Below are 24029 nucleotides of genomic sequence, written 5' to 3' on the forward strand. Positions count from 1 at the left end.
ACACATATGTGAGGTACACTTCACCGACACTTTCTCTAAATAAAGTTTTTTTGCTGTCTTTGATTGTCATTTGGTGTTCAAGTGGTATGGAACGTGGGCACTGGTTTGTTTGGCAATCTCTTGCCAATATACAAGTGAGAATGATGTTGTCGTACAATACAAAGGTGATTGTGGAGCGACGGCTTTGTTGGGGATCCAGATGGGCCGAATGATGATAATATTTGAGAGTAATGAGGAATTATCCAACAAACCACGCTCTGTTCTTGAAATGCAAGCCCATTGAATGAGAGAGATCCAGGAGACAGATAGAAACCTTGCAAAGGATGTTGCTGATATTTGTGCTTGCCACTAGTAAAACTCCATGTGTCACATCTAATATCATCCTCTCTTCTTTAATCTTTCTCTCAAACTCTCTCTAACAGAAATGCATTGTCTTTAGTTGGCCTCTGCAATGAACCAAATACTGAAGTCCTGATTCATACGGTTTAAATTGGTGCTCGTACTTTGATCGTGTTAAACTCCATTGTGAAAATTCTAGCGCTTTCTTGGTGCACTCAGAAGTTGAGTAAATTCTCTTGCATTTGAAAAAAAAAAACACTTCTCCTCATATGTTGAGTACCTTATGTGCTTTTAAGATATATGGACTTGTCTATTTTGGTGATTTTGTGAATTTTTCATGTTCTAGTATGTCTTCTCAATAAACTTGTAGTCAAAGAGGTTCTCTTGTCTTTATAGTTGGGCAACATGATAGTTGAGGTGTGATTTTCTATTGACTTGTTGTGCACGTCTCTCCCCCAACCCCCACTTTTAACACTAGTTTGATACCAAAACAGGACACTTAAGTGTCCTTTTTTAGGTTTTTTGTAAAAAAATCTTACGCCTTTTCCAAAAACCATACTACTAATTCCTTTTGAGGGACTCTTATACCATATGTTAGACAAAGAATCAACCATAAAGCATCCCAAAGCAGGTATGGTACAAAAGAACATGCTTACACCAGTAGAAATGCGGATTACACCTCAAAAAAACATCTATTGGACATGAAAAATATTCTCGGCTCACCCTTACAACGAAATGTGTGACATGTGATTGCTCTCATCCACTTGAAAAATCATCTTCACAACCAGATAATTCTATCTTCTTGTCCCTATTCAGCAAAACAACAACTCTAAATGCATGTGAAATACATGTGCAATGCGCACATTGCAAATCTAACATATCGGCAAACAAAAATTCTTGAAACCAGTATAATGAAAATATCAACCACCACATAGACATAAACACATCATAAACTTGCCATAAATTTCGTGCAAGCACCTTATCCATGCAACTCAAGCATCATCACCTCATAAACTTGCCATGGAGCTTCAATCTGTCACAGGGTGATAGTAGGATCTCACAACTTGGCATGCCTATATACCAACTCACAGCCTGCCATTTCATGGTACTTATAGAAACATGGCTCCACACATAAAAACTTTTTGCACTTTGCGCATCCATACACAGTCCTTGTTGGCTTTTATCTAACTACAGTCTTTCCCTCACGTAAAAAATGCTTTCTTTCGTTAGCACATACAAAGCAAAGCTTACTTGCATTTGAGCTCATCTTCTGTCCATCCATAGCATCACTCGCACACAAAACCTCCCTTGGGTGCTAAAAGCCAAAATGATTATCCACTAGTTGCTCTTGCAATATCATCATAAACCGAAAACGATTGGTATCTTTCTTACCATGCAAGCATTTCCATATAATATATGCATTCACAATTACAGAATCTAGCATGCCCCAAAATAATGTGTGCCACCATTTCCAGCCATGGATACTGGTCTCTAAGCTGTATCTAGAACCCAACACCATACTATCAAAGACATCAGAACGTGCTTTGCATTTACTATTCATAATAGCAATCTCAGGGCATGTAACAACCATTCTCCGACCACTTCCAACCTGTCTTTGAACTTCACCACTCTTCATGCTATATACATTTGATGCAAAAAAATAGCCTTTTTGTCCATCTAGCTACAACTCAAGGGGTCCTCTCCTTGCATCATATGCATAACGTGACACACCTCTTTCACAACGATCAATCTGCAGTAATCATGACTCTGGGAAATTCTTCCTGTTTGTCATATATGTACCTGTGCCTCCATAGCCCTCAGCTGTCAAGTGCAACAATAGCTTCATTGATGTGAACCATCAATCAAAAAAAACATGATGACCTCTTTGCTTCAAGTCCGCAACAAGTGTAGACACAACATGACATGACAACTCAGGACATGACAGCTTGTCATAAATACGAAAAGAGTAATTGTAACCAGTTTTTGAGTCGCATAAATTCCACAATTGAATTCCAAACTTGTGCAGCTTCTTAGGATTATAGACTTGACAAGGATTCAGCTTACATTTAGATGGAATTATTCTCTCATCAACAACTACATTCTTTCCACAATTGTAGTGCAATTGAAAAATGGCATTCAACCTTTCTTCCAAGGATACAACTTGCCATAGCTTGTACTCTCACGTTCCCTTCACAAGAGGCCATTGCGAGTTATCCCATACATGCAAAAAACACTTTATTTGTTGATACTCTGTTTGCCCCATCTTTTCGGCATACATTCTCTCATCAACAGCTACATTCTTTCCACAATTGTAGTGCAATTGAAAAATGGCATTCAACCTTTCTTCCAAGGATACAACTTGCCATAGCTTGTACTCTCACGTTCCCTTCACAAGAGGCCATTGCGAGTTATCCCATACATGCAAAAAACACTTTATTTGTTGATACTCTGTTTGCCCCATCTTTTCGGCATAGTTAAAATACCTCACAACACCGCAAGTGTCTCTTTCCAATAACAATTTTTGTCCGTCATAAATTGCAAGGCCATTCCAGTAGACACTCCAAAAAACCGCAAGAATGAATGTCTATCTAATGCATTCCATTTTTGAGTTGACTCATGCTTTTCCAAAACCTTTTCACGTTTTTCCATGGCATATCTATTTGTCTCAGCCACAATAGTGTCTACCAAATCAAGAGGGAATAGAGACAAAAAAAGCTGAATCTCTGTAAGCTCTCTTGGAACCTGCCCCAAGTCTGGACCCACAATATCTACAAACAGTGGTAATCTTTTGAAAGTTCCGTCAGGCTCCACAGGAATTTTATCACCACTCTTCCAAGTTGGAAAGCTTACATTTGACCAATCACCCTCATCATCGGAATCCCATAAGACAGGGCCTTCTGCCTCCAAAATCTCATCTTCACACTCTTCTTCCTCACCCACGGATGCATGTTCATCTCCAGAATCATCACCATCTTGCATAACATCCCACATGTCTACCCTTTTTTATGACATGTTTCCGTGAAGTGCCCTGTTTCTTGAGAATATTCTTTCCCTTCTTGTGAGCATGACTACTCTCAGCATGAACATTTTGCCTCCTTGCATTTACCTCCACAACTCCAACATCACAATGTCTTACAAGACCCTCATCATCGAAAATCCCAACATCTACTTTGGCATGAAAGCTAGTACCAAGTAATGAGGCATCCACATTAGTTGCATCCGCATGACTACTAAAGCACTCTTTTGAATGTAGCCTCGACCCACAATGTTCTTCTTAGGAGGTCGACCTCTCTTAGCAACTAGAGAGGGCACACTAGGTACTCCAAGAAGAGGCGAGCTTGCAATAGAAGAAATTTGAGACACACCTAAAACATCCATAGGCAAAGATTTCTCATGTATATCCACAGCATCGGAATTCAATGCATCATCCATATCATCCATCACATTGCTCATATAATCATCCTCAAAAGACATTTCAACCACATCAGATGCAAGTAGCATGTCCACATTCGATAATCCATTTGACTTTACATTAAGATAATCCCTCTTTTGTGATGCCAAAAACTCTGCCAAAGTAAACTTATCATCCACATTTGTAATGCATTGACGACTTTCCACCCTTGTAGGAGCAATCAGAAGAAGATGCATTCGCAAGGACTCCCATAATAGCATAAACACAATGGAGTCGCCTTCAAAGACACATTTGAACAATCGTTTGTGTGCATTGAATGACAGTATTCTGCTTGCATAACACTTTTCTTGCCAATCAATAGGGTGGGTTCTCTTTGCCTATGCAAGCCCAAACTTTGTGGCCAGATACAGCAACTAGAGACCCTCTAAAGCACCACAAAATTGCAAGGAGGGCAGCCCACACCTTAGCGCAGGGACTCCCCTTTTCTCGCCATGGCGCTCTGTGAGCGTTTCTCTGCAGCGTTGTCCCGGCTTTGTTTTTCTGTGAAAAATCGAACCAGAGAACCACTTTGTCTCACTTACGGTAGCCATGCTTTTTTGCAGGGTTGGGTAAGTGTCCCGTGGCTCGTTTGTGGGTTCAATTTGAACCTTTGGATAGCATAGCCCATCCGATGGCTCCACTTTGCCAACCCTCTCCCCTCCAAGGCTCCATAGCCAAAGCCATGAAAGCATAAAAAAGTGACCCAAAAATGCTTTAATGACAAGCTAATTAGGATTTTTTTTCACTTTTAGAAAAATTGGGACATTTTTTCAAGTATTGACAAACAACCTAGGCTAGCTTTCCAGTCAGTCTTGATAAATGCTCCCTTCCAAAAAAATCACGCCTTTTAAAGTGTTTGTAGGACATTTTAGTGTCTCAGGACACTTTAGTATCCAATTACAGGACGAGTGTACTTAATAATTGAAACATGCAAACATGCATTGTCTTTGGCTAACCTCTAACCACCTAAGCACCAATCTATAATGGTGTCTTGTAATGTGGCGGCACACTTATGGAGACTTGGCCTGTGTCATGAGCCAGCAAATAGAGGAGGGAGTTTTTTGCAGAATATTAAGGAATCTAACACAATAAACAAAGACAAAGCTTTTCCAAAAGGTCTATTTTCTAAAAAAAGCTCTCTAGAGAGCTCCCTCCAAAAGCTCTGTCGGTTCCCCTACTCTAAGGTTGCTGCTCTGCACCATTGGATTAACTTTTTTATTCGATGCCACTTGGCTCAATCCTGACCACCTCTTGGTGACACGGCCAAGAACCAAGTAGCAGAGTTGAGCATGTCCTCGTACAGAAGATTCAGAAGCAAGAATCCTTGGTAGAAAACGTCAAAGAGAAATATATTTATGATGAAATTTTTATTTTAATTACTTTCAAGATCACATAGGGAAAATTAAAATACAAAATATAAGTGTACCATTGGTATTTATCGTATGCATCGAAGCACAACCTTGGATGGTGTCATAATAATCAATATCTAATTCTCCTAAATGATTTTCTCATATTAAACTGATCATTTAATGTGGGGAAGGCCAGGGGAGAAAAAGCTAGAATATTGGTTAAGCTAGCAGACCGACCGCAGTAGGGATCCAAAGGAGGGAAAATAGGGATCCAAAGGGGGGGCCATCTGCAAAAGAGCCATGTGCAACAATGGGCTAAAAAGACCCTAAGGTTCAGCCCATTAAGACTTCCAAAATGCTAAGGTTCCAAAATTCAAAGGTTGTGTCCAAAGGTCAACCCTAGGGAAAATTGGATGCTTTGTGTGTGCCCTAAAAGTCTTTGCACATCCCTACATGGGAGGGGGCGAGCCCTAAAGGTAGGGGATGAGAGAGAAAGCCACACACACACACACACAGGCTCCCTTTACACAAAGGAAATGAGGGACACATGTCAGCTCCCTAGGCCAGATGCCCACAAGGTGTTCCCAATTTCTATTGGATGACCCTTGAAGTGGACCAATGAGAATTAAGCTAGAGTAAATCTAGGTTAATTAATTTAAAAAAACATTTAATAAAAGAAACCAATGAGAATTAAGTCTCCTAGAAGACTATTGGGCAGTCTCCCAAGGGGTCCAATGAGCATTCAGGAGCCCCATGGCTTGCCTGATTCCTATTGGCCAGGAGGCAAAGGGGTCCAATGAGAGTTTAGTTTAATTATTTAATTACCTAAAGCTCTCACAAAAGGGGAAAGGGGGACACATGTCAGAAGGCTATCACTTATGCTGCTTAATTGTAATTGGCTTGACTTGGGGAGGGCCAATGAGGCTTCAGCAAGAGCAATTAGCAAGAGGGCTCGCCCAAGAGAGAGAGGGGGCTGATTTTTGCAAGGGATTATCACACACACACTGACACAAGCTCATGGGTGAAGAAAGAAAAGACTATCTCTTCCCAAGCTTTAATGGAGAACTCATCACCTACTCCAAGCTTGTGAGATAGAAGCCTACATCAACACTCTCTTGGCATGTGGATGCAAATCCAACCAAGAGCCAAGCTTCAATGCATGCTCATCTCCTCTACCAAGCTAATTACTAAGCTAAGCTATGCTACATATGAGTGATTATGTGAGGAGATGTACATCTTTCTCGTAAGATACTCCTTCTTCCTCTCAATCTACTCTCATACCCTGCTAGCTCTCACCATCTTCGAAGGTGTGTGAGGTCTTGGGTCTGAGAACGGGGATAATTCAAGTTGTATTTGTTAAGTGTTTTGCTTAGTGCATGAAGTTTCCATCTTCATTGCACTAGCTAGTCTTGAAGGAACACAAAGAATTGTATTGTACAATGTCTCTCTTGATGGGAGAAACCATAATACAAAGCCTTTTGGAGGGGAGACCGGCTCCATGAAAATCCGGTCCTCAACTGTTGTCAATAGCTTAATTTCTCTCTCTTTTGAAAGTATTGTCGATGCTATCTAACTAGGTGTTATGCTTTTTGTTGCTCTCTCCACCCAAGCACTCTTGTAATTCTCATTAAGAATCTATTCTAGTGAAATGCCCACTATGTTCATACTAATTTCCGCTACACATAAGTTATTAGGCCATTAAATGTTACATTGGTATGAGAGCTCAAGGTTTCTCTTTTCTTGCTCAAGAAGGGAGGTCCTCAAGCTAGCTACAAATGGTTGGTATTATTAATTGCCTGTGAGTAAGTAGAATAGGGATTTTTCAGCCTTGCAGGGCGCCTGCCTTCATGCAGTTAAGGGGGTATCACCGTCGAGAGCTATGGTCTTAATAGTGGAGTCCTACGGGGCTTGCCTATGGCTTAACCACTATTGAGCTATTAGAAGCTTGACAGGAGCCGGTGCTGTTTTGGTGTCAAAAGACCCTCTCTTCTATTCCTTGCAATTAATGGTATTCGAGCCATGAGTACAGTAGCTTGAGTGCTTTTTCTAAAGGGGTAAAGAGGAGTAGCAACTAGGGCTTGAAGTGCCAAAGTACACCTAAAAAGTTTACACCTAAAAGTTGTTAGAATGGCTGACAATAGTAAAGAGAGTGAAATTAATGTTGATAACTTTGATTTTGCTCATGAGCAAGCTACTAATGATGCTTCAATGCTTGTTAACTATCTTGTTTCTAGGCTTCAACAAGTCATGGGCAATCCATCTCTCCAAAGTGAAGTGCAACGGCAGCTCCGTGCTCACGGGATTCTCCAAGCTCATCACCATGACGAGAGAACACCTAGGAAGCCTCCTTGTGAGACTACCAAAAGAGGTCTCTCTCCGATTCGGGAAGAAGAAGAGAATCCATATGAAGGGATCAAGAATTTACTTCTTGATGATGCATCTCCTTCCCAAAGGAGAACTCAAGAGCCTCCACCGAAGGAACGAGAAAGAAGCGAGTCTCCCGCCACCTCGGCGGAGATGGCTCCACGAAGACGGCGGGCTAAACGCTCTCCATCACCACCAAAGCGGAGAAGACCATCACACTCTTCTCCACGCCATAATTCAAAGAGGGATGATAAAAAGCAAGAGAAGAAAAAGGCGAGAAAGAGGACACCCTCTTCTCCATCTTCTTCATCCTCTTCCTCTTATGAAAGCTATGGTGAAGACGACAAAGATCAAGACAAGAAAAAGGCGAGAAAGAGGTCACCCTCTTCTCCACCTTCTTCAAATTCTTCACCTTCTGAAGAAAGTGATGGTGCAACCTTTGAACCATCAAAAAGAAGAGGCCATAGGAAATCCTATGCCGCATGGAAGAGGTCGTCCAAGTTGAAGAAATTCAAAGAGGGAGGGAAGAGCATCTCTTTCCTTACCTATGATGGTACCTTTGGTGCTACGGACAAAGTCTTGGCCTTTATCCAACAATTCGATGCGGCGTTTGGAGATGAGGGCTTCACGGAGTCCTCTAAGCTACGCCATGTAGCTATGCACTTTCAAAAGTCCGCAAGACAATGGTGGTCTAGCCTACGAGCCAATGGTGAAGCTCCACAAACATGGAAAGCTTTAAGAGCTTCCATTATGAAGCAGTTTTTGGCCACCGATGCCAAAGACAAAGTACTCACCGAATGGCGAAGCTTAAAGCTCTCTCCCAATGAATCTATCCACAAATATGTAGACAAGTTTTGGGACCTACAACTCAAAGCCACTGTCTTCAAAAAGTTGGATTTTGGAGAGCAAAAGCAACAATTTTGTGCGGGCTTAACCAAAGAAATGGCAGAGTATGTCAACTCCCAAAGACCACGTACCATATCGGCGGTAATACACCACACTATGGTTGCCTCTCGAATCAATTTCCAAACGGGGGCAAAAAGAAATAATAAGCCCCCAGAAAACAAGGGTTCCAATGAGCCTAAGGGGAAGGACAATGTCCAAAAGTCTCCTAAGGGCAACTCCAACAAAGCTAAAGAGAAGGGAGTTTACAAAGGTAAGAATAAACTCTCTCCTGAAGAGCTTGAGCGTTATCGTAAGGATAACCGGTGTTTCAAGTGCGGCGAACAAGGGCATGCGTACCGCGCTTGTCCCCAAAAGAACAACCGCCAAGATCCTCCTAGAGCTTCCTTGGTTGAAATCCAAGAGGAGGAGACTCACCAAACTCACCACAAAGGATCTCCTCTATGCCATGCTTGGGGAAAGGTAAGAGAACATGATGCTTTTATTCTCTTTGACCGTGGTTCTACTCACAATTTTATATCTATAGAGTTGGCCACCAAGCTAGGAATACAATCCTACGAGATGGGAAATGTCCTACCCGCAGACAGTGCCTTCAAGGGGCAAGAAGCTTCAGTCACTCCCTTAATCGGGAAATTGAGGCTTCATGTCCAAGGCTATGTGGACAAAGAGGACTTCTTTATCTCTACTCTCAAGCATGAGGATGTAATCCTAGGGGCACCATGGTTTGACCGCCTGGCTGCCGATGTTAAATTTCCTGAAAGGAGAATCTCCTTTAAGTTCAGGGAAAACGACATGTATATAGATGCTAAGGAAATGGGTAACACCATCCCCATTGTACATACACCAACTTTCAACAAGTCAATAAAGAGCTCTATTTCCGTGTACATGATTTTTGTTAAAGACTCTCAAAATGAACCTAATGCTTTAGCAAAAGAAAATAAAAGCAACCAAAAGGAATTAGAGTTATCCAATTTTCTCAAGGGGTTTCAAGATGTTTTTATTGACGACATCCCTTGTGAGCTACCTCCTAAACGAGGTAATGATGACCATGCAATTGAACTTCTTCCAGGAAGTTCACCGCCTAATAAACCTCCTTATAGAGTTTCTCAAGCTCAACAAGAGGAGATTATGCGGCAAGTGCATGAGTTAGTTGAGAAGGGTATGGTTAGGCCAAGCTCATCTCCATTTTGCTCACCTGTGCTATTAGTGCAAAAGAAAGACGGCACATATCGTATGTGTGTCGACTATAGAGCACTAAATAGGATCACTATCAAGAATAGGTTTCCCGTTCCACGGGTAGAAGACCTATTTGATAAGCTACAAGGATCGACCTACTTCAGTAGGGTTGACCTAAAAAGTGGCTATCATCAAATAAGGATAGTTGATCAAGACATTGTAAAGACCGCATTTCGTACTACATTTGGTCTTTACGAATACATTGTCATTCCTTTTGGCTTGACCAATGCACCAGCCACATTCAACCGCTTGATGGAGAAGCTGTTCAGGCCTCATCGAACCTTCACTAGAGTGTTCTTTGATGATATTATCATCTACTCTAATTCATTGGAGGAACACAAGCAACACCTCCAGGTAATATTTCAAGTTTTAAGAGAGAATAAACTTTATGTTAATCGAAAGAAAAGTGAATTTTTCTTGCAAGAGATTCAGTATTTAGGTCACATTATCTCTCAAGATGGCATCCAAATGGATCCATCCAAGTTAGAGGTAATAAAAGGATGGCCTAAACCAAGGAATCTTCATGAACTAAGAAGCTTCATATGTATGTGTGCATACTATAGACGCTTCATAGAAAAGTTCTCACAAATTGTGGGACCATTACATGACCTAACAAAGAAAAGCGTTAGGTATACATGGTCTTCTAAGGAGAACAATGCTTTCGAAAAGCTTAAAGAAAAGCTTATCTCTCAACCTGTGCTTACACTACCAGATCTCTCAAAACCATTTAAGGTCCAATGCGATGCTTGTGGTGATTGCCTTGGAGCTGTTTTGTTCCAAGAAGGGCACGCCATAGGCTATGAGAGTCGAAGGCTCGACCTTGTTGAGCAAGCTCTAGGCATATACGAAAAGGAACTCCTTGCAGTTCTACATGCCTTAGACTCATGGAAGCACTATTTATTGGGGACTCCTTTCATTCTGCGAACGGATCACCAAAGTCTTAAGTACTTCATGACGCAGACCAAGCTCTCCGACAAACAAATGAGGTGGGCAAATTTCCTTTCGCAATTTCATTTTCATATTGCTCACATTGCTGGCAAGCATAATCAAGTAGCTGATGCACTCTCAAGACGGCCGAGAGTGAATGCGGTTTCCATAGCAACTCACAATGATCTATCTTCAATGATAGATGAGTATGCTATTGATCCCGATTTTAGAGATGTGATTTCAGCCCTTGCATTAGGAAAGAAAGAAGAACCATTTACTTTACAAGATGGTTATCTTCTCTATGGCAATAGACTATGCGTTACTAACTCACTACGTGAGAAAGTAATGTATGAATCTCATGCTCCACCTTATGCGGGGCATAGAGGGATTCAGTCTACCTTAAAGGGCATTGAAACATATTTCTATTGGCCTACCATGAAAGTGAACATACAAGAGTATGTTTCCAAATGTGTGGTATGCCAAAAGACAAAATTTGATAGAGGGAAGCAACTTGGATTGCTTCAACCCTTGCCAATCCCTAATTCACCATGGGAGAGCATATCCATGGATTTCATCTTTGGATTGCCTAAGTCTATCCATGGGAATATGGGAATATGGACGATAGTAGACAGGTTTAGTAAACAAGCTCATTTTATACCTGTCAAAAAGACTATCAAAGCCCATCAAATGGCAACCCTCTTTATTTCACAAATTTTCAAGTACCATGGCTTGCCCATGTCCATAGTGTCGGATAGAGATCCTAGAATGACCAGTAATTTCTGGAAGGGTCTCTTTGAGAATTTAGGAACAAGGCTAAACTTCTCTTCGGCCTATCATCCACAAACTGTTGGCCAAAGTGAAATAGCTAACCTAACCATTCTCGATCTACTAAAAGCCTATGTAACGGAAGTAGATCAAAGATCCCAATGGGAGAAGTACTTACCCTTAGTGGAGTATGCTTACAATAACACTGTACATACTTCCACGGGAAAAGCACCTTTCGAGGTAATTGAGGGAAGATCAAAAAGTCCCTTGCTACTTAAGGTACATGGGAAGATCTTCGCTGCAGATGAGTATAGCCGAGACCTACAAGAATCTTTCCAAAAGATTAAGGATGCTATCTCTATCTCACAGCAAAGGCAAAAGGCTGCTGCTGACAAGCATAGAAGAGCCCAAGCCTTTAAAGAAAACGATTGGGTCTTGTTAAAGTTTCCCAAGGCTCGATTAAGGCACACAACGGGCAAGAATCCTACGGGTCACCAAAAGTACTATGCTAAACTAGCAAAAAGGTACTATGGTCCCTTTCAGATTCTTAGGCCAATCAACGAGATGGCCTATCAACTCAAGTTGCCCAATCATTGGCTCATACACAATGCTTTTGATGTGAGCCTATTAAAGCCTTACAAAGGAGAGCTACCTCAAGAACCAACTATTGAAGACCCACCGGAGATCGAGGACCAAGAAGAGGTGATGCAGCCCGAGTCCATTCTCCGACATGAAGACAAGGTACTAAGAGGCGGTAAGACTATCTGACAATATCTTATTAAGTTTAAGAATTATCCTTTTGAAGATGCTAGATGGATGCAAGGCATACAATTAAAGGATAACCTAAACCTTGTCAATGCTTACAATGCTTCCCAAGAGTAAGCAAATGTACAAAATGTTAAAAATGAACAAATTTTTTGTCTTATAAGACCCTCTTTTTCTTTATTTGTGCACAAAAATGAAGTAGTATGCATGCTTAGATCAAGTTTGCGGAGACGACGTCTCCCAAACACCAAGTAGAGCTTGTCACTCTACTATGGAAGACTGATAGGACTAATGTGCAGACATGCTTGCGGCAGCCTCAGGCTCTCAAGCGCCAAATGGACTAGTCATCCATTGTAGAATGATGTCGTAGGGTAACATAGGGATCCTCTACCCGCTAAGAAAAGGACTCGTGAACATGCTTTATCTTCTCTACACCATAGTCGAGGACGACTATGATTTCAAGAGAGAGGTAATGTCATAATAATCAATATCTAATTCTCCTAAATGATTTTCTCATATTAAACTGATCATTTAATGTGGGAAAGGCCAAGGGAGAAAAAGCTAGAATATTGGTTAAGCTAGCAGACCGGCCACAATAGGGATCCAAAGGAGGGAAAATAGGGATCCAAAGGGGGGGCCATCTGCAAAAGAGCCATGTGCAACAATGGGCTAAAAAGACCCTAAGGTTCAGCCCATTAAGACTTCCAAAATGCTAAGGTTCCAAAATTCAAAGGTTGTGTCCAAAGGTCAACCCTAGGGAAAATTGGATGCTTTGTGTGTGCCCTAAAAGTCTTTGCACATCCCTACATGGGAGGGGGCGAGCCCTAAAGGTAGGGGATGAGAGAGAAAGCCACACACACACACACAAGCTCCCTTTACACAAAGGAAATGAGGGACACATGTCAGCTCCCTAGGCCAGATGCCCACAAGGTGTGCCCAATTTCTATTGGATGACCCTTGAAGTGGACCAATGCGAATTAAGCTAGAGTAAATCTAGGTTAATTAATTTAAAAAAAATTTAATAAAAGAAACCAATGAGAATTAAGTCTCCTAGAAGACTATTGGGCAGTCTCCCAAGGGGTCCAATGAGCATTCAGGAGCCCCATGGCTTGCCTGATTCCTATTGGCCAGGAGGCAAAGGGGTCCAATGAGAGTTTAGTTTAATTATTTAATTACCTAAATCTCTCACAAAAGGGGAAAGGGGGACACATGTCAGAAGGCTATCACTTATGCTGCTTAATTGTAATTGGCTTGACTTGGGGAGGGCCAATGAGGCTTCAGCAAGAGCAATTAGCAAGAGGGCTCGCCCAAGAGAGAGAGGGGGCTGATTTTTGCAAGGGATTATCACACACACACTGACACAAGCTCATGGGTGAAGAAAGAAAAGACTATCTCTTCCCAAGCTTTAATGGAGAACTCATCACCTACTCCAAGCTTGTGAGATAGAAGCCTACATCAACACTCTCTTGGCATGTGGATGCAAATCCAACCAAGAGCCAAGCTTCAATGCATGCTCATCTCCTCTACCAAGCTAATTACTAAGCTAAGCTATGCTACATATGAGTGATTATGTGAGGAGATGTACATCTTTCTCGTAAGATACTCCTTCTTCCTCTCAATCTACTCTCATACCCTGCTAGCTCTCACCATCTTCGAAGGTGTGTGAGGTCTTGGGTCTGAGAACGGGGATAATTCAAGTTGTGTTTGTTAAGTGTTTTGCTTAGTGCATGAAGTTTCATCTTCATTGCACTAGCTAGTCTTGAAGGAACACAAAGAATTGTATTGTACAATGTCTCTCTTGATGGGAGAAACCATAATACAAAGCCTTTTGGAGGGGGGACCGGCTCCATGAAAATCCGGTCCTCAACTGTTGTCAATAGCTTAATTTCTCTCTCTTTTGAAAGTATTGTCGATGCTATCTAACTAGGTGTTATGCTTTTTGTTGCTCTCTCCACCCAAGTACTCTTGTAATTCTCATTAGGAATCTATTCTAATGAAATGCCCACTATGTTCATGCTAATTTCCACTACACATAAGTTATTAGGCCATTAAATGTTACAGATGGGCCGGCTCCAAAACCTTCCCTTTGTTGTTCTACCACCTTGCCATTGGTATGTGTTTTTCCATCTACAACTTCTGCCAACATGTCGACTGTCGCATTCACTTTTGATGTTCTTGCTCTCAGGGTAGGTTGAATCTACCGTATTGTCTGTTGGTAGGATCACACACAAACATACACAAAAGCTCACACTCTTTAGGGCAGGCCTTGAAGGTTACGAAGAGCTGCACTTTAATTAGAGCATAGGAGTAGCGAGACGCTCTCTCTCCTCTACCTCAGTAATCAAGTAGGCGCTACGAGTAGCTCTCTCTCTCTCTCTCTCTCTCTCTCTCTCTCTCTCACTCTCTTTTTCTCTCAAGTGCACCACATTTTTCAATCAATGCACTCCAAAAGACGGCATCCCGGATAAAAATCTCCTCAAGCACTTTTTGTGCTTTTTGAAGTGTACCACATTTGGCATACATATCGACCAAGGAATTGCAAATTGTGAAAGTTTTTTCAATAGCAGTGCATTCCAAGAGACACTGTTTTGATCAAAAAGATCCTCAAGCACTATTTGTGCTTCTCAAGTGCGCCACATTTGGCATACACATTGACCAAGGCAGTGCCGAGCAAGACATCTCCTTTCAATAGCCTCGGACTAAAAATATCATCATGAATTTTGTGTCCATATCAACATCTTGTGTGGAACCACAATGCACATGGCTTTAAGATGCACGTGTAGGTGATTGCGTCTCAAGGTAGGTCCTTGCTATGCATCTATTTAAAACAGCCCATAGCTTACTAGCCCTTGTCTCGGTCGGGCATATCCTGCAATCAATGTGTTCCAAGAGACTTCAATCTGAACAGTTTGCTCCTTGAGCAGTTTTTGTACTTTCTCAAGTGCACCACATTTGGCATACATGCCAAGGCAGTGCCAAGTAAGTAGTTTTTTTCCATTGGTCCCTAACTAACAATATCATCGTGAATTCTTTTGTCAATGTCAACATCTTGCATAATGCCACATGCCTTCAAGATATTAGCGTAGGTGATTGAATTTGGAGAGCTGCCCTCTCTTTGCATTTGCTGAAAACAACCCAGAGCTTCCTGCCCTACACCTGTTGGGCACATCCCATGATCAGAGTATTCCAAGAGGCGAGATGGAAGTTTGTCAAGCACTTTTTGTGCTTGATGAATTACACCGCAAAAGAAAGACTCATTCTCTTGCTCTCCATTTTTTCTTGTGTAGCCTTTATTGTTGCTTGCTTGGCGGTGTTGGGAGAGAAAACGTATGTGTGTGGACCAAGGCATTGCCAAGCACAAAAGTTTTTGCAACAGCCCTTGGCTAACAATATCAAAGAAAATATTTAAGCCCATATCAACATCTTGGGTAGAGCCACATGCCTTCAGGATGCATGCATAGGTGATTGTGTCTCTCTTGGGCATATTCTACAATCAGTGCGTTCCACAAGATGACATTCCGTACAATAAGCTTGTCAAAGACTTGTTGCACACTGATAGGTGCACCGCACTTGGCAAACATACTGACCAACATTTTCCCCAAGTATGCATTCTTTACAAGTAACCCACTATCGAAATATCATCATGAATCCTACTGCCTTGGTACAAAACCTTCTACTTAGCACAATCTTTAAGTGAGGTCACAAAAGAAAGACTCATTCTCTTGCTCTCGTTTTTTGCTTGTGTACCCTTTATTGTTGCTTGCCTCACAGTGTTGCGAGAGGAAACAGATGTGTGTGGACCAAGTCATTGCCAAGCACGACAATTTTTGCAATAGCCCTTGGCTAACAATATCAGAGCAAATATTTAATCACATATCAACATCTTGGGTAGATCCACATGCCTTCAAGATACAAGCGTAGGTGAATGCATTTGGAGAGCTGCCCTCTCTTTACATCTATTGAAAACAATCCAAAGCTTCCTGGCCCTGCCACCACTATTGGGCACATCTCACGACCAGAGCATTCCAAGAGACAACATTTTGTAGAGGAAGCTTGCCAAGCACTTTTTGTGCTTTATGAAGTACACCATATTTGACACACATGTCAACCATGGCAGTGCCAAGTACATTGTTTTTTTGTCATTAGCCCCCCGACTAACAATATCATCGCGAACTCTTTTGCCCATACCAACATCTTTCATGTCAACAGATGCCTTCAAGCTCCACATGTAGGTCATTGCATCTGGAGCTCGAGGCCCTATTTTTGCATATGCTGAAAATAGTCTAGAGATTCCAAGCGCCCTACCCCTATTGGGCATATCCCACAGTCTATGCACTCCAAGAGACAACATTCCTGACGGGAAGCTTGTCCAAGAATTGGTGTGCTCGAACAAGTACACCACACTTGACATACATACCGACTAATGTGTTGGCTAAGTATGTGTCCTTTTCAAGTAACCCCTATCACAAATATCAACATGTATCCTACTGCCTCGGTACAAATCCTTGTTCATAGCAAAGTCTTTAAGTGAGCTCACTCAAGAAAGACCCAACTGAATTTCTTGGACAAGGTTACCACCACCGAGTGCACCATGAATCAAACAACATACATGCTCTTTTGACAAAGAGTGCTTAATGAAGTACACCACATTTGGCATACATGTCAATTAAGACAGTTCCGATCATTTGTTTTCAACAGCCCCTGGCTAACAATATCTTCGTGAATTCTTTTGCCCATATCAACATCTTGCACAATGCCACTTGCCTTCAAGATACAAGCATAGGCGATTGCATTTGGAGAATCGGCCTCTCTTTGCACTAGGCTAAAAATAGCCTAGAGCTTCTTGGCCCTGCCTTTGTTAGGTATATCTCGCGATCATTGCATTCCAAGAGACGAAATTTTGGACAGGAAGCTCCTCAAGCGCTTTTTGTGCTTTATGACGTACACCACATTTGGCATACACGTCGACCAAGGCATGTATTGTTGTTTCCTTGGCAGTGTTGTGAAGAAAAAGGATGTGTGTGGACCAAGGCATTGCCAAGCATGACAATTTTTGCAATAGCCATTGGCTAACAATATTAGAGAAAATATTTAAGCCCATATCAACATCTTGGGTAGAGCCACATGCCTTCAAGATGCATGCAGAGGTGATTCATAGCCTAGAGCTTTCTAACCATGCTCCTATTGTGTGTATCCCGCAATCAATGCATTCCAAGAGACGCCGCTCCAAACAATAAGCTTCTCAAGAACTTTTTGTGCTTTCTCAAGTGCACCACATTTGGCATACATGCCAAGGTAGTGCCAAGTACATAGTTTTTTTCCAACAGTCCCTGACTAACAATATCATTGCGAATTCTTTTGCCCATATCAACATCTTGCATAATGCCATATGCCTTCAAGATACAAGCATAGGTGATTGCATTCGGAGAGCTTCCCTCTCTTTGCATCTGCTAAAAGCAGCCCAGAGCTTCATCGCCCTGCCATTGTTGGGCATATTTTGCAATTATAGTATTCCAAGAGACGACATGGAAGCTCGTCAAGCACTTTTTGTGCTTTATGAAGTACACCACATTTGGCATACATGTCAACCAAGGCAATGCCAAGGACGACATTTTTTGTCTATAGCCCATGACTAACAATATCACCGTGAACTCTTTAGCCCATACCAACATCTTGCATGATGTCAGACGCCTTCAAGCTGCCGATGTTTTTTGTCAACAACCCCTGACTTACAATACGATCGTGAACTCTTTTTCCCATACCAACATATTGCATGATGCCAGATGCCTTCAAGCTGCATGTGTAGGTCATTGCATCGGGACACAAGATGCCTATGGCGGAGCTTCAACAACATGTCGATTTCTGTTAGAAATTCAGTTATCCCTTGCTATGATCTTCGATCCCCCCTCTTTACTGCAACTTTAGTTCCCATCATGCCTTTGTAAACCTTGCCAAACCCTCCGACTCCAAGTACCTTAGCTTCATCAAAATTGTTTGTAGCTTCCAAAACTTCTGCAAAGCTAAATTGGTGGCCCAAGCTTTGAGGGCACCGATGAGACATAACTACTAGTGCCACTCTTGTGAACAATTGTAAAAACCTTGTTTGCCATGCTTGTAGAGTTCCTGACACGTATGGATAGAGGCAACCATGCGGGTGATGAGTGCTTGTAGACCTTGGATTTCTTGCGACAGAAAACAAGCAAGCAATGGCCTCATTGTTAGTCCTCAATCGTGGTGGCCAGCTTTGTGCAGACCTTCAAAACGACACAAGCACAAGTGATAATAATAAAAAGCAACGCTTTGTTGCGAGGCTCCTGGCCATGTGATTAGAGTTGTGGGCAATGGCTTCGATCATGCCAAGTGGCGACTTGTGGCTCAAAGATCCAAAAAATGACCTTTGGCTAGTAATTATAGGATGCACATTCTAAAGGCAAGTATTACCGTACACGATACCTTCCCCCCCCCCCCCCCCCGCCCCCAATGCAAAGATATGTAGGGATCTAGTGGTTGGGCACCATGACATTAGGCAAGAGATGAGCAGAGAAGCTTAATCTTTAGCATCAAGCATTTGAGTACATCAATGGATTTTCTGATAGCGCATCAAGATCTTCTGTCAGCACCTATGTCAGATGACGAGGGCAACATAAAGTGTGCAATGAAAAGTCCTATGTTGGCGCTTCTTGAGATAGTATACACTTCTTTAGTTAGCACTCAAATAGCGAAGGGACTTTTCATTGCCCACGCCGCCCCCAACAGTGCCACCTTTAGATATCACCACTTTTTCATGCGTCTTTTTATTGGGAAAAAAAATTATATTCGTTTTTGGGGTAGAGAACTACAAGTCAGCTCGATGCGGACGGCGCTGTTTAGGATGGCGCCCTCCGGTGCTGTAGCTGTGGGCGCAGCTTCACAAGCGCCAAAGATTTCCTCAAAATTGCCGCAGAGAAGGAAGCTGTCGGTAGCAGTGATAGGAGCAGGCGCAGGGGGCCTCACAGCCACGCGCGAGCTCCTGAAAGAGGGACACCAGGTTGTGGTTTTTGAGCAGGACAGCTATGGCGTGGGAGGAGTCTGGCGATACTTGCCGCAGACGGAGGCCGAAGACCCTCTTGGGATCTCTCCTGATTGCACTCGCATCCATTCCAGCATGTACCTCTCCCTTCGCACCAACCTCCCCCGGGAGATCATGGGTTTCCTCGACTTCCCCTTTCTCCCCAAGTATGGTGATGAATGCAGAGATGCTCGCCGCTATCCAGACCATGCAGAAGTCCTCGCCTACCTGCAAGACTACGCTTTGCATTTTAATCTCCTCCCTTATGTCCGCTTCGGAAGGAGAGTCACCCAGGTTGCGCCCATCCACAAGCCCACTGTACATCCTGAATCTCTGGCTCACCCCCTTCCTTCTAAATCAGAGTTTAGACTGCCACATCAATGGTCTGTTACCTCAGAAGCAGAGGCAGGTCGCATGACTATGACAGATATCTTTGATGCAGTTGTCATTTGCAATGGCCATTATTTCCAACCGAAACTTCCCTTAATACCAGGTAACCTATTTTTTATTGGGTGGGGTGGCAGCATTACATCGTTATGTTACACACACACACACACACACACACACACACACACACACACGAACTCTGTGCTAATTCTTCTGGAAGCATAAACCATAGTTCTAGTTGTAAGGTCAGAGTTTCTTTGTCTAGATTCTGTATGCAACCATTAAAAAGGGGATTGGGTAGGAAGCAAGGACGTAATTACATTGGACCTGGGTCATATAATTGCTGTGAAGGTTGTATCATTTGGATGTGAATATAGTTATGTTTCTAGAGTCCCATCACTTTCTGAGTGCTAACCACTACGGCTGCCTTTGTTATCCATGCTTGTGAAAGTATGAACATGAGATATCTCATATTGATCGAGAGCTTCGGCAAAGGGAGAATTTAATTTAGAGGTATCTATGAAGTCTTTAACTGTCTAGGACAATTTTGGCAATACTTAAATCAATTTACCCATAGCTGCTTATGTTAAAATCTAGTTAGTCTTTGCGCAGAAGATTACTGATTAATCAAAGTTAATATTGATAGTCATCAGAAGATTAAAAAGGCATGAAACATAGCAACATGAGACAACATCATGAGGGTCTCAATCTGTAACACTGACGTTCAGTCTGAAACCGGCCTGTTTAATTCAAAAAGGGCGGTAGACCTTAGACTTAAACCTTATCTGCTTTCACCCATTTAATTTGTCGCCCACTTTACCTGTACTTTCAAGACACAACAAGAGGGGAAAGGGATACAGGTTGCTAGACTGCACCTGTATGAGAAGACCGACACCAGATTGGCCCCTAAATAGGCGCCCCTTTCGGTATTTCTTTATTCTTTAAAAGAGGGAATAAAAGCTGTGGTTCCCTACAAGCTGCCCCGCACAATCTTGGCTGAATTTCAACTGTTCTGGCCCGATTTCAGTAGCATAACTGTACTAGGACCCTTCACAGTCAGTATCCCCATGCATTGGATGACTTTCCCGACACATACGGACACTTTGCGAAACCTGGCGAGAATCTGCAGCACGCTGAATTCTCTGTTTTCTGCCCCGATAATGCGTCAGATCACCTGTATAACGGTCCCCTCGCGTCCCCGAACCTCTTGGAGGTATTAGGGTCCGTTTAGGGCCGAAACCCTAAACCTGCAAAAATACACAGCAGGCTGTAATTCACTGTTTCGGGCTCCGTTTCGCGTGGTTGCATCCGTAGCAAGTCCTCAAGCTCTCGCACCTGTAGGACTACTTGCCCTTTGAATCGGACGAGATTTCGCACGTGAAACCTCTCGGAATCACCTGTACCTGCGGGGGATTAGCCGCTAGCTAATCTAGTACTTGTGCAAGAGGCTCTTGCCTCGGCAATCGCGCATGAACCCTCATAACTGTACATTGGTCAAATGAAAAGCCCACTAGAGGGGCATAACATACTACCAATAGGGAGAGAGAGAGCAGTGCGTAGCGTGTAGAGCATCACTCTTGGCACCGCACTGTACATAAGAGGGAAAGGAAGCACTCCATAGCTCTTAACCTGTGACAGAGAGCTCCAAAATGAGCCTCCCAGCTATAAATTCAGCGCTACCTTCTCTTGCATGAGGAAAGTGCACAAAAATGTGCCACTTGGCGCATTTAGAGGCCATTTCCCGTTTCGGGGTTGCCGCCTAAAAATCTCCTGACCGGTTGCCCAGTTGACTTCGCGGCAGAGTAATAAAATGTTCCCCTTGTCATTCTGGAGGTAATGACGTGAACACATTTTCAGGTCCAAAATAGCAGTTCCCTAAATTTTAGGAGATACTGTCATTGTATCTTTCTAGGTCATCTGACCCTCTTTACACTACAGCCACACCAAGAACTGAAATGTAGCCTCTGTAGCAAAGGATTCCACTTTGGCTAGTCAATGACCCCACTTTGGCTAACCATTGTCTTTGTCCAACCTTAGTGCTCTCTTGCCCTCGGGCCTGGACTCCCTCTGAACAGTTCCACACTCGCTATGCAATGCAGGGCAGTTAGATTTCCAGAGGGGTGTTTCCAAAAAGTGAAAATAAATAAATAATAAGAAAGAAATCAACAAAAAGGATAGATAGTAGTCACATGTTGGTGACATACCCCCCTCTTGAAATCTCAAACGTCCTCGTTTGCATCTATGTCGTACATGCTCACAGTCAACACTCGGGTGTGCGCACACCTGTCGACACATGTATGACACATGCATGTTCATTGTCAACCCTGGTGTATTCAACACCTCATTGACACATGTATTGCCTACGTGTGAACCCTGTCCCAATGACATAGTGGTAGCTTCACAGTCTGCCATTGCTTTGAGTCATTAACTTTCCAATGACAAAATGGTAGCTACACATTTCGCCACTGTCTTTTAGTACACGTTGGATCCAGTAACACTTTCGAGCATACCCAAACCGACAGTTTAAGAATGCAGTTACACATGTACTCTTTAATAGAATGCAGTTACACATGTACTCTTTAATAGAAGCAGTTACTGTATCCTTGACAAAGTGACAAGAAATACTCACTTCTATAGCACTAACCAAACTTTTGGACATTCCATAAGAGCAATTGCCAAACTGACAATCTGTACAGCTCTAACATTCATGTAACATGTATTTCATTTGAGCTCACTTTAAATACCATGTACATCATTTCTTTCAGAAGCCATTGTCACACTGACAATCCATGTAGCTTTGAAACTCAAGGGGTCAAGGTAGGTTGCAAATCGAAGGCTTCAAGGTAAAGTGATAACACAGTTGGTGACTCTGCAAGTTCACCTTCTTCCATCCACTTAGCATCCATTGGTGGATAGTTTATGAACTTCACCAAGTAACGCCTAGCAACCTTGCCTTTCACTTTTCTTTCTTTATGTGCCAAAATATGTTCGGGGACCAAGATCTCGTCAAGTTCCTCGACTTCCGGTTGATCTTCAACTGGCATATCTTCTGGCACATCACCCACATAGGGTCTCAGAAGACTCACATGAAACGCATTGTGAATCTTCCAACTCTTAGGCAATTTCAGCCTATATGCAACATCACTGATTATGTCGCATACTTGAAAAGGCCCATAGTAACGCATGCTGAGCTTTGGAAACAGTCTTTCCTTGCGCTTCATCTTCTTTAACCTTGCCTTTTCAAAGCGCAGAAGCACCCAACCACCAAGTGAAAATACCACTTCACGACGGTGATGATCAGCTACTTTCTTTTGCTTTGCCTGAGTCTTTTCTAAGGCCACTTTGACCTTCTTGTACATTTCATCCATGTCCTGAACATACTTATCTGCTTCAAATATCTTGTCCTTTGTATGCAGTATGGGAGGAACTTTCTTGCCACCTTCAACTATCTCAAAAGGTGCCTTGCCAGTTGATGAATCTATTGTATTATTGTATGCATACTCCACCAATGGCAAATACTACTCCCACTTTCCTTTATGCTTTGACACATAGCACTTCAGCAGATCTAGGACAGTAGAATTTGCCTCTTCTGACTGCCCATCTGTTTGAGAATGAAATGACGAAGAGAATTTGAGCGTTGTGCCCATATTCTCAAACAAGCCTCTCCATAACAAACTTGTCATGCGTGGATCACGGTCGCTAACAATCGACTGTGGCATGCCATGATACTTGAAAATATTGCTCATAAACAAGCGTGCCATCTGATCTGGCTTTATCTTCTTCCTGACAGGAATAAAATGGGCCTGCTTGTTGAATCTGCAAATGATGCTCCAAATACCATCATTTCCTGTCTGTGTTCTCGGAAGATCAAAGATAAAATCCATAGCAATACTTTCCCATGGTTTATCCGGAATAGGCAGTGGTTGCAATAACCCTGGTGCCTTTTGCTTGTCAAACTTGACCTTCTGGCATATTAGGCATTCACGCACAAAGGCATCCACATCTCTTCTCAGTGTAGGCCAGTAGAAGAATGTCTCAACCGCTTTAACTGTAGCATCGATACCACGATGCCCTGCATACGGTGGGGCACGACTCTCTTCCATAACTTTGCGTCGCAATGGCTTTGTGACACACAATCTGCCATGCATCATCATAAAGCCATCTTTGAGAAGATAGTGTTCATGACGTTGTCCATCCATTAGCTGCTCGAAGACCCTTGCAAAATCTTCATCATTTGCATATTGTTCCCTCATATCATCAAGTTCATGATGATAAGGAATTGACACAGCTGAAATTTGTGGCTTCCTTGACAAGGCATCAACCACAACGTTCTTCTTGCCTTCCACATGCACAATCTGAAAATGGAACATGGACAAGATGTTTGCCCATCGCATATGCTTCTCAGATAACTTTGCCTGTGTCAAGAAGTATCGCAAGGTCTGATGATCCGTTTGGACAACGAAATCTGCACCTAGTAGGTAGTGTCGCCAACTTA

At 42.6% G+C, this 24029-nt stretch overlaps 1 protein-coding gene and 1 pseudogene across 2 annotated transcripts in view; one reads left to right on the forward strand and one right to left on the reverse strand.

Annotated features, from left to right (window-relative positions):
- Positions 1-2197: 2197 nt before the first annotated feature.
- LOC147463688 (uncharacterized) lies at positions 2198-3987 on the reverse strand (annotated as a pseudogene).
- Positions 3988-18910: 14923 nt separating this feature from the next.
- Positions 18911-24029, forward strand: part of LOC147463689 (flavin-containing monooxygenase FMO GS-OX2-like) — a 130349-nt gene continuing 125230 nt past the window's right edge. For both annotated transcript variants that reach the window (XM_086490202.1, XM_086490208.1), the window contains exon 1: positions 18911-19640. In XM_086490202.1, the coding sequence (XP_086346328.1) occupies positions 18950-19640 (691 nt within the window). In that variant the 5' untranslated portion in view covers positions 18911-18949. The remainder of the gene's footprint in view (positions 19641-24029) is intronic.

Source organism: Adiantum capillus-veneris, chromosome 2, assembly GCF_014529385.1.
Source record: "Adiantum capillus-veneris isolate H3 chromosome 2, ASM1452938v2, whole genome shotgun sequence".
In the NCBI taxonomy this organism is placed as follows: domain Eukaryota; kingdom Viridiplantae; phylum Streptophyta; class Polypodiopsida; order Polypodiales; family Pteridaceae; genus Adiantum; species Adiantum capillus-veneris.